General features: G+C 41.8%; 1 protein-coding gene across 3 annotated transcripts in view; it reads right to left on the minus strand.

The window, feature by feature from the left end:
• The window catches only part of LOC115103701 (VPS10 domain-containing receptor SorCS1-like), a 185,736-nt gene extending 175,163 nt beyond the window's left edge, over positions 1–10,573 (minus strand). For all 3 annotated transcript variants that reach the window (XM_065006209.1, XM_065006210.1, XM_065006211.1), the window contains exon 1: positions 9,599–10,573. In XM_065006209.1, coding sequence (XP_064862281.1) covers positions 9,599–10,411 — 813 coding nt within the window. In that variant the 5' untranslated portion in view covers positions 10,412–10,573. The remainder of the gene's footprint in view (positions 1–9,598) is intronic.
• Between the last annotated feature and the right edge of the window lie 1,808 nt (positions 10,574–12,381).

Below are 12,381 nucleotides of genomic sequence, written 5' to 3' on the forward strand. Positions count from 1 at the left end.
TATATTTTTTGGGGGTGGGTTACCATTCCCCCCCTCCTCCCCGGTCTCTGTCTCCTTGCTTTATCTGGACCTGGTCAATTAACTGGAGCCAGTCATCTCATCCCACCTCATCTCTTTCACCCCGTCTGCCTCCCCAGCGTTTCTTCATTGAAAAAAAAATCATTTTTATCTTCGCTTTCAGCCATACTCTTCGGGGTTACAGATTGCCTGGCATTCAATTTGTGCCACATACAATTCTGCACCTGATCAGTGCGGAGATGGGCCTAGATGGGACTGTCTGGCTGCCTAAAGAGGACCTCCGACTGTCTTTCAATAGCTGCCAACAATCATCCTTGTCAATCTGAATGGCGAGAGGGGACACGAGCTGCTACGAGCTCCGAGGAAACTACTAATGTGTATACACTCTGTGCACAGCGATTCATCTCAATTCCTTCCCATTTGCCTGAGATTAAGAGGAGAGAGTAGAAGACGAGCTGAAAGCTGAACCCATTCTGGCATCTTGATGTAGGGCTTACTGTATGTTTCTGGAGGACTGTGGTTGCAACTCCGTGTGTTGCAAAACAACCTATTCAATAAAAGTTCATATTGTTTTTTTTTCCATCCGTCTTGATCTCTCTGTAGTTATTTACTGAAGGGACATAATCATCAGATCTGGAATCGTGCAGCTTTACAAAGCTGTCGTTCAAACGCCTCATCTCGCAACCGGGGGAAATGTTGCTGGATGGACGTATAAAACGTTCAATTTCTCGATGTGATTAGCAAGACGGACTTGGAAATGTGGCTTGATGTATCAAATGTTCCTCATGCTGTATCAAATGTCCAAAATGTCAATGGGATTAGCACGATGTGTGGGTACCTCCTCCTACTGGGAGGTTGGGACCGCTACTATTTCTGTCCAGTTCTGGTTATTAAAAGGACAAACTCCACTTACTGGTGCTATGGACATGAGTGGCTCAACTCACTGCCAAAGTGGCTAGGCCTTGTGAATGTGAAACTCAACAATTACAATCAAATCTGAAATGAGAAATAATACATCAGGCCAAACGGATCTAATATGAAAAACTCTGCACTGGGGCCCATTCTATTCCATATGGAGAGCAGAGACGGAAGCACACACAAGATAATCAACTCAATAGCATGGCAATCAAGGAAATCCAACACTTGAGATAATGCATTTTCTGTTTCCCTAATTGTAAGAATATGATGCCATCAATGATTCATATTTTCCGTGCCTTTTTGCAGTTTTGAAGCAGGTGTGGACATCAACACTATCCGCATTATAGTGAACACATCACTTTTCTACCAGAAGTCAACAGGGTTTTTGTTTTAAAGTAGTCTAACCTGATGCATGACACCAACCATAACAGCCATCACAACAAATATACAGATGACTATTTCCTACTCAAAGTCATTTAGAATTGTCCTGAAACACATGTAGAAGGAAAAACCTGGCTCATAATTCAGTCATTCTTATTATCCACTTCCATATTTTAGTCATCCTCAGATGTCTGTCTACTCTTCAGTACATACATAAATCATAGGCCGATATCCGAACAGTGATGAATTCTCAGAGAGCCTGATCGTGTTCCACCTTGAAGCCAGGCCTTTGCACCGCGCTTCAATGCACCTCTAATGGCATGGCCCTGCTAAGCACACCTCTCATCCCTCCCTCCCACACACACACACACACACACACACACACAGCCAGGCAGCTCCTCAATCACCATCACTCCCATCATCATGTCCATCGCCGTCTGCCTCCGTGTGTATGTGTGTGCACGTGAGATGGCTTTAGGATAATATGCCACCACCACTACCTGCCTGGTATATGACGTGTCACTGGATACTATGAAGAGGGAACCCATCCAGATGTGTGATGTGCTGAGAGGGAGAACTAGCACTTGTATGACTGCACCACTGACTGTTGAGTTGCGAGTTAGGTATCCGAATAAATCAACATTTGTCAAAAAAGGTCAACTAGGGGGTACTTTCAAAAAGGAATATGACAAATGTTTTGTTGTTCATTTCAGCTGAATTAGCTCGTGCAAACCTTAAAATCTGTAAACATATTCCAAATGAATCGGTTTGAATTAAATAATAAATTGTATGGTTAACAACAGATAAGTATATTTCCTTTTACAGCAGTAATGTGATACAATGGCTTCCCATCACTGCTGTCCAACTTCTTGACACCAAACCATGCATTTTAAACCCAATTATTTCACCTACAATCCCCTGGAAATAGCATAGCATTACACTGATAACCCTTGAAATTGAACCACCAGTGATTACAGCCCCGCAATCTATTTACCCCCAAGCTCTCAGCAAGCATTATCTACCAGTTGGCTTTTACTTGATTCAATCTTTATTGGTAAATAACTAATTTACTTCACTTAACACTATAGGGACCTGGAATATTGTCCAGGGTAAGCAAACATGAAAGATGATGAAATCATATCAAAATATGATTGACACAGGATCCAAAAGCGAGTGTGAGTGGAGGAGGGTGGGAGGTAGGGGAAGGGCACTTACTGAAATTAAGTGTGCACTCCTGAGGCCTCCGAGGGTGAGGATTAGAGTGCTACCCAGGTACATTACTTATAAACTCGGTTTTATTATTTGTCCGTGCATGCAGAGTCTGGGGCTCTATAACAACAAGGAAAGCTGACGCTTTCAATATCGCTATTAGATTTGGTTAATAAGGTTTTCCAACTCAGGCCGTCTTTATTATTTGTGAATAATTCCTCTGGGAGTTGTCTGAGAAAGAAAAGTGAGAAACGAAGAGCAAACCTGGGCCTGGTGGGTTTTGTTTACAGGCAAACGAGGGAGGGCTGTGTTAGCCAGACCGGTAAATAAACGCTGGCTAGCGGACCGTGACGGCCTCCGAGGGGCCCGCCGCCTGATCAGTGCCTGACCCAGCACATACCCTGCGGCTCAATTATCCCAGACAGACACAGACACCAGAGTTAACTCTCCTACCAGTGGGGGGGGGGACAGAGCTTGGGAAGTGTTCTCTAGTAAGATAATAAGCCAATCATATGGAATTGATACAGTATTTATCACAAATAAATATTAGTGTAAAGTCCCACAACCACCAACCAAACACCACATTCAACTGTTGAATGTAGCACATAATGACAAACATTTGTATCTGTTATAGAATATGACCAGATATTTACCCGTTGCTCAGTCCTATCCTTAGCCCCTGTAGTGTGGAGGGAATCCCATTGCAATGCAAGTAAATGTGTTTCTATACCTACTTCCTTTTGGAGATGGGGGACAATTGAAAGAGTGGATTTGTTAGGCTGCTGTTATCGTTGTTCGTATTCAAGTGATATCACTCCGTGACTCACTGTTTTGTACATGGGAGTTGGGGTGTGAGGAGTGGGAATACAGGGACAGCACAGTTGGTGGTGCAGGATAATAATAAAGTGACAAATGAATGGAAAGAAATAGCAACATCAAACACAAACTCCTCTCTGACAGGGCCAATGAATATGTAATAGTACATTTCAATGGTTGTGTTCTCTTATTCAACTGCTGTGGCCCTGATTTGTGGGTCTGTCAGTTTACCATACGGCTCATTTAAATTGCCTGTTTGATTTTCAGCCATCTTGGATAACAGGTTGTACTTGGTTTAACACGACTAGCTACGCCGAGGCCACTATTGAAAGCGGGACCCGTTGACACCATCAAATTGTTGGAAAACGAGCAAATTACAGAACATTTGATGAGGCAGAAAAACATCAGAGATGTTAGTTTGAAAGAGGACAGTTTCTCTTTTTTTGCTGTAAATGTGCCACCACTGCTGTACGAGACGACAGCTGTACAGAACCATAAATAGATTCCTTCAACACATAGGAACAGCCACAGTGAGAGCGTCGTCAAACCGAGACAGCTGGTGAGAGATGGTTTCTCACAACACACTTCTCCACCAACTTCATGTGATCAACTCACTCCCTAATTGGCTACTAAAACATTTGATTTTCTTCTTCTGTTCGGCTCAAAAAGAAACTTCTCTGACAAATGCTTTTGTTTGATCATTGTATGGCTAAGAACTCGTTTCATTTTCAGTATGGGTTTTGTCTTTGTCTTGAAAAAGAACTGCCTCAACTGAGAAAATGGAATCAGAGTATGGCTCCTGGCTTTGTTCAAGTCTGGCTTTGGTTCTGGTTCATTGATTCTGGTTCTATGACTCAGACCTGGGTTCATGAAGTCCCAGATGGGCGGGGTTGGCACTTCTGGGACTATTCCATTGGTTCCATTGCGCCAGGCAAGCTCAGTCAAGCACAGCTGAAGCATTTGACAGAAAACAAATACTATTTAAACCCAGATCTGCTATGACTAAAGTGAAGATGTTTCTGAGCAATACCCGATACTGAGGAGTACTGTGGCAACATGAATTCAAGGATGAAGCTTCAACGCTACATTGGCCCAATCTCAAATGGACCACTAAAGCCCTACAACCTACGCACTTGTGGAGATCTGAGAGAATTTGATTGGTGTAAGAAATATAGTTAAAACTTCTACCTAACCTATCAGATCTCCACAAGTGCATAAGGCGAAAGGCTTAGGGGTTGATTCGGGATTGAGCCATTGACTTCCATACCACTCAATCCATATTAATACCCATGATGCATGTGGGCACATTCTACATCTTCCGAGGCAGTCCAAAGCTGCGGAGTAAACTTGTTACATGGATTGACTATGTGTCAGGCTGCATCTTGTTATCTTGAGTGACAAGCAAAGTACTTAATGCCCTGACATTTCAATAATGTAAATATGCAGTCTCCTGACACACTTTTATGTGCATGCAAGGAATATGCCAGTGCCACATATCCCCCGTTGGGACTCTGGCATTTTTGCTGTAACCTTTCCATGAGATTTAAAATCCCAAACTTGTCCCAACATCTCTCCTAACAATGATCAGAATGTACAAATTATCTCAGCTCCTTTTTGAGTCAAACATTTCCATAATTGAACTATTCCATAATTGAACTTTTTTTGTTTGTTTCATCTTACTGGATATGATCAGATGAATCATGTAAAATCATACAGTATTTAAAAACACACACACACACAGACCTCCCATCTCTTCTACTGCATGACTCCATCCCTCCATCACTTAATCCACCACTGTCTCTTGGGCTATCATGAGAAGGCACATTCCTTCATATTCCAATCTGGCTCAAACACACACACAAAGCATATGGGAACATTAATACCCTTAACTATGTATATGCCCAATAGGTTAGATATACAGCCGCAGCAGCATACATCCCATATAACGACAGACGGACAGACAGACACTTCCATTTCTGCTCCACGAAGCATCGTCAACTCATCTGTTTATTTGCACTTGTGCTCAGATGGGAAAAATCTAAGTCTCTATTTATTTCTGCATACAGCAACAACTCTACATATTTAATGCAGAGGATCTATTCTTGCTCATTCCAAAGTTGCTTGCGTCACAAGCGAGAAGAGAGGAGGGAATTGTTTCACAGTTGCACACAATTAGAACCCAATCTATTCATATCACAAAACAGCACAGGTTCCATGTGGCTAGATGGTGGTGATGCTGCTGAGCAATTCCACGGTTACAGAATTACGCTGAGACTCAATTTTTCTATTAAAATGTATGTCAAACAAAAAACATTGATTTCAAAGTTTAACAAACCAACACATTTACTGGAAGAACTGTGCAGATGCAAAGTTTGGTAACATCTCCCTTGGTTTTATTTTTTGTGTCCACGTTTTTCCCCAAAAAATGTAAATATCTGCTTCGAATTCAGATTCAACGATGTCTGCAGAAAGAACAGGGTGTCAGCTATGACATGACAGATTGGGTATTCGAACACAGCCATACTAACATACTGTATACTACATACTTAATGAGTATATACTACATACTATTAGTTAATTTTACTGTAAACAAACGATATCCTTTCAGTTGAGCATACTAGCGCTACACCTGTCTACCGGAAGTTGATTCTGTTGCTATGCAACCTCTTCTCACCACAGCAGAGATGGTTAGGCTGTTTGCATGTTATCCAGAGTGTTGGTGCCTGTAACTGTGCTGCTGGCAACAATTTAATTGGGCCTTTTTGCCGATGTTTAATGACCCCGGCAATATTAAACGGGTGTTGAGCGTTCCTAAATTCATCAGGTTTTCCACGCTCTGGCTCACTCAGGCGAGAGTGCTCTGAAATTGGAGTAGATAGCCAGAGCGAATTCATGTCCATTGAGAAATCACAACTACTATACCATTTAGCTAAGAATGACGTGAATAATCAAGTCAATAAACATTGGGTAGTTAGTTAGATAACATATAGTTAATATACTGGCAAGTTCCATGTATTAGTAACCAACTAACGAGGTAGCTAGCTAACATAGCGGTAGTACCTACTGCTGTAATGATATACTATGCAGTTCGTAAGGATAGCGTAGCCAACACATTGTCAGCCAACATAACGTGCAGCCTTACTTTATTACATTGCTCACCATCTGTCATAATTAGTTAAAACAATTCATTTTTATCTTTGGACTTCAGCTGCATATTTTCCTCCATTTTCTTCAAATCTGAAAATGTTGTGAAGCCATGCCCATTTCCTGAAGAATTGCATGATCGGCCCTAAAAGTACGGAAATAGTGTCCACTGCGTGTATACTTCATATTTTGGCGCATGTAGTACGACATCCGGGAACTTTTGGCATACTAACTCTATTCATACTATGACCAATAAGCATACTACATTCTCAATTTACGTCACAAATAGTAAAGTTAGTATTAGAGGTCGACCGATTAATCGTAATGGCCGATTAATTATGGACGATTTCAAGTTTTCATAACAATTGGAAATCGGTATTTTCAGGCGCCGATTTTTTTAATACCTTTATTTAACTAGGCAAGTCAGTTAATTAAGAACACATTCTTATTTTCAATGACGGCCTAGGAACGGTGGGTTAACTGCCTTGTTCAGGTGCAGAACGACAGAATGCCTTTCTTAAAATCAAATCAACACAGAAGTATATATTTTTAAACCTGCATATTTACCTAAAAGAAATCCAGGTTAGCAGGCAATATTAACCCGGTGGAATTGTGTCATTTCTCTTGCGTTCAATTCACGCAGAGTCAGGGTATATGCAACAGTTTGGGCAGCCTGGCTCATTGCGAACTAATTTGCCAGAATTGTACGTAATTATGACATAACATTGAAGGTTGTGCAATGTAACAAGCATATTTAGACTTAGGGATGCCACCCATTAGATAAAATACCGAACGGTTCCGTATTTCACTGAAATAATAAACGTTTTGTTTTCGAAATGATTGTTTCCGGATTCGACCATATTAATGACCAAAGGCTCGTATTTCTGTGTGTTATGTTATAATTAAGTCTATGATTTGATAGAGCAATCTGACTGAGCGATGGAAGGCAGCCGCAGGCTCATAAGCATTCATTCAAACAGCACTTTCGTGCGTTTTGCCAGCAGCTCTTCGCAGGCACAGCGCTGTTTATGACTTCAAGCCTATCAGCCTAATGGCTGGTGTAACCGATGTGAAATGGCTAGCTAGTTAGCTGGGAGTTACACTGGCAATACTATACTATAGTGCCTATAAGAACATCCAATAGTCAAAGGTATATGAAATACAAATGGTATAGAGAAATAATTCTATAAATACTATATTAACTACAACCTAAAAACCTCTTACCTTGGAATATTGAAGTCTCATGTTAAAAGGAACCACCAACTTTCATATGTTCTCATGTTCTGAGGAAGGAACTCAAACGTTTTTTACATGGCACATATTGCACTTTTACTTCTCCAACACTTTGTTTTTGCATTATTTAAACCAAATGTAACATGTTTCATTATTTATTTGAGGCTAAATTGATTTTTATTTATGTATTAAAAGTTCAAATAAGTGTTCAATCAGTATTGTTGTAAAAAAAATAATAATAATAATTTTAAAAATATATATATATATTTTTTTTTTTTATCGTCCGATTAATCGGTATCGGCTTTTTTTGGTCCTCCAATATTCGGTATCGGTATCGGCGTTGAAAAATCATAATCGGTCGACCTCTAGTTGGTATGAGTATTCGAACACAGCTATTGACTTGAATTTACACCCGGTAACAGAATTACAGAAATGGAATTTCATCATGGGTCCCTGTGTCACGACTCCGACCGAAGGTGGCTCCCCTTCCCGTTCGGGTGGCGCTCGGCGGTCGTCGTCGCCGGCCTACTAGCTGCCACTGATTCTTTTCTCCCCCTCCTTATTATGTGTTTATTGAGTACACCTGTTTTGAGTTGGTTATAATTAGTGAGGCTTTATTAGTCAGCCGGCCCGCCTGGTTCTTTGTGCAGGATTGATTATTGTAACCAATTAGATGTACATGTTCGTGTATTTAGTGCTAGACTGTTTTCGGTACCCTGTGTCAGGGGCATTTGGTTTGAGCACCCGTAAGTGGGGGGACCGTAGTTCACCGCATAAAAAAAAGCACTTTATTGAACTCTGCTTTCCTGCGCCTGATTTCACCCTCACGGCACCCAGGACCTTACACCCTGGGTATAACTCCACACACTGGCTATTATTTGTATGAGCTCTGCCCCCAAATAAAACCCAATTTGGTTGGTCCAAACCGGACAAAATCTGACCCAATCATAGATGTCTATGTTTCACAAGTTTGGACATCAAAGTTCAGCACAGTAAAGCACAGCACAGAACAGTAGAGTTCATTACAGTATAGAGTAGAGTAGAGTTGAAACCGGACAAATCTGAACCAATCATAAGTTTGGACATCAAAGCTCAGCACAGTAGAGTACAGTTCAGTAGAGTAGAGTTCAATACAGTATAGAGTACAGTTCAGTACAGTAGAGTGTTAGCGCTGGGTAGGAACAAAAATGTGCACCACTTTGTATTGGGAAACCCTTGACAAGAGCCTAGGATGACCATTAGTTACTACTGCCTCGACAGAAGAAATAGGTAATATATGTTGATATCCCCCCACGCAAGTGCATATGGTCAAACTTTGGAAGTTGGTTTTTCATGCCCCCTCAGAAACACCTGGAGGCATGGGGGATGTCACTTCTGCCATGACTGACTGGGGGCTGGTGATGTGTTGAAATGAAATCAGTTTCGTTACAGACAGGACTACGAGTGGGTAATGAGGAATGGGGAGGAGGGTCAGACCGATTCTCTCTGCAAAGCATGGGGAAACTGTCTCGGAGAAGTAAATGCTGAGGTGATTGTGTTAACTGTCTTGGTTGTCTCTGCCATGATTTGTTCGATGATTGTTCAGTCACTTGATGATATCACTTAACAACAAAATAGATGCATGTCGAATAGGCTTTGACAATTATACTGGGGATGACAGCATGCACAGTTGCCTCGGAATGAATCCTGGGAATCTCACACTATATGCGCGCTCCATCACACTCACGCACGCACGCACGCACACACCTTTCGTGGGCCTTTTATTGGCAATTTCATCAAAGTCAAACTGATGGCTAAATTTTATCTCCATTGATGCGCTGCGTGAATGCGCACATAGGCCAAATATTATTTAAAAACAACTGTACAAGTATTCACTTACACTGCTGTTTTGCCCAGACCAGTGCACCATGGCTTGGTTGTGAGAGGAATCTCCGGTCAATGCGAAGGTTGAACTGGTGAGTTTGAGTTCGTCCTGCCTCGAACTGGCCGCTCTTCTGTCCTCGTTGCTCCATCGCAATTCGGACCGTGTCACTCTGCTGCGCCCAGTCCGTGAGGTGATGCCCTCTCGCGAGTAACTCAGAGGCAGTGTCTCCCTTCTCTGGGGTAAGCCGGAGGACTTCACTTTAACATCCCCAATATTAGCTCCCGGGCTGTCCCTACGAACTTGGTGCTTGTGTGAGACGCCGGGAATTAAATCTGCGCGAGCCTTCCAGACATCTGTATTGCCTACATGACGGTTCATTTTCAGGCTGGAAACTTTGTACTCACCGCGCGGGGTGAATTTTCTCTGTTTACCACCACCGTATTGCATTCCTCCATCGAGTAGTGCGTTCTTGGAACGGAGCAGTATGTCAGTATTCCGTTTTCGCCTTGAGTATATGTATTTCCCCTGGATGCATTCATCGGATCCAGCTGCGCAATCAAGCTGTTGAGTTTCGGCACTTGCAGAATTTAAACTCCGTGAAGCAGTTGTCCCGTCTCCATTTCCAATAACTTCCCCTCCGTGCCCTGTTGCGAATTCTCGTGTGTCCGTTTTAAGCAGTAATTCCTTAATACGCCCCTTATCTCCCGGCTGACATGATCTGCAAGTTATCTCTGATTTAGCGGCTAGAAAGAAAGATAGCATTATCAAAAGCAGAAACCAGAAAACGCTGGTGTGCCAAATAGGGCATAATCTGACCCCCCTCTCCATAGCTGGTGGCAGAGAAAGATACTCAGTCTGGATACAAGTCTTTTTTACTCTCTTCTTCTCTCCCCTTTGTGACTGTAATTGATGTTAAGCAACAGAACTCGTCGCAAGTTGTGGCTCGTCCAATTGTTCTGCAGTGTTAAAAAGTGCGACTCGGCGAAGTGGTCCCAGATGAAGGATTTGATCGAATGAAGCCTTGCGCGCGCGGAGGAGGAGCTGGCAGTATCAGGGGGAAAAGATAGGCGAGATTTCTTCTTGCGCCTGTTTTTTTCCCCTCACCCAGAACAACGCATTAATCATTTTGTAATAAATCATTTGTTAGCATTTATCGTACGTATGTAATAGTCATCTTATTCAATCTATATTTAAATACAATTTTGTATATGAGTCCTTTGTCAATGTTGTTGGCTGTTACTATGGTCTTGTTGACAATATCCCTAACAGCTGTAGATTGTATCTACCAGTAGGCCTAGGTTTACTGTGCATAAGAGTCAACTGCTCAATCACATTTCTCAGAAGATGAAAGAGAATAGTTATATTCATTGTGAATCTATCTAATTGCTTTAAAGTTATAGTCGTGCTATTGCTATTAGGAAGGGGGGGTTGTTCCGAAATTATAACATTTGAATTAAACCCCAATTATGCATAATGTCACGGATCACATAGAGGTATTGTTTATTAAGATTTAAATAACCTCTATATGGGCATAGAATATATGCTTTAGATCACGTGTATCAAACTCATTCCAGAGGGCCGAGTGACTGTGTGACGGGTTTTCGCTCCACCCTTGTACTTGATTGATGAATTACGGTCACAAAATAGTAATGAACTCCCCTCACCTGGTTGTCTAGGTCTTAGTTGAAAGGAACAACCAAAAACCCGCAGACACGCAACCCTCCTGGAATGAGTTTGAAACCACTGCTATAGATTATCTCTCTACGTGTGATGTGACGGCATCATAAGCAATGTGAGGTCGTTCACTAGCCTACGTGACACATCCGATATCTAGAAGAGACTCAAGTTCACCTTGGACTTGCTAGAACGTGCCTCCGTGCCAAATTGACGCTGTCAATAATTAATTGTTTTTATCTGAAAATGTTTCATAAACGTGAGATGCCACCTGTGGAGAACACTAGAGTAAACACATAGCCTAGGTACGGTTATCATAATTAGATACTGTTATGTTATTTTCACACATCAGAAATAAGAGTATTACCATTTAAAAGGCATAGGTCCCTATAGACTGTGCAGACAGTCAATGTCAGTAACTTTGGGGGAAACACAAACACGCCAGAAATGTAGCTGTTTGTTTGGACGTGATAGGTTATGCATTATGTATGCGATAATTGTTGTGCTGATGAGCGTTTAAATGCACAGAGGGAAAGACAAATGAACACAAACCACCTTGACAGTTGTTCAGTTGTTGTTGTTTTTATTTCTATTCATACATAACGAGTTGTTGATACAATAAATAGAGATTTAAAAATATTTTCATGGCTTTCATCCAAGTAGCCTAAAACATCGACCTCAGATTAAAAACCGATCTGATAGTATTTTTTTAAGGACTGTGATCAGTGGTAGGCTATCCAATTCCCAACATGTATTTTTAACGTTTCATTCTCCATCATTGGTATAGAATTCCAATATCATTCCCATTGTACTGGAATGTTTCTTCCCTCTTGGTGGCCTAAAGTGTTAAATCCCCTGACGTCCTACCATAGACCTAAAATAAATGAAGTATTGCCTCTCTCCGTGGCACACTGCATTAAGCAGACATTTTGGATTGGATTAATGGTCCTGTGATGGACAGGCCCCATGTGGCTGGAAGACACTTATCAAGTGGTTCTTCCCCCAGTGTGCACACAGGCACACACACACACACACACACACGGCCAGGCAACCATCTCTTCAATCACCATCACTCCCATCATCATGTCCATTGCTGTGTGTGTGTGTGTGTGTGTGGGTGGGTG

This window comes from Oncorhynchus nerka, linkage group LG21, assembly GCF_034236695.1.
Source record: "Oncorhynchus nerka isolate Pitt River linkage group LG21, Oner_Uvic_2.0, whole genome shotgun sequence".
NCBI lineage: Eukaryota > Metazoa > Chordata > Actinopteri > Salmoniformes > Salmonidae > Oncorhynchus > Oncorhynchus nerka.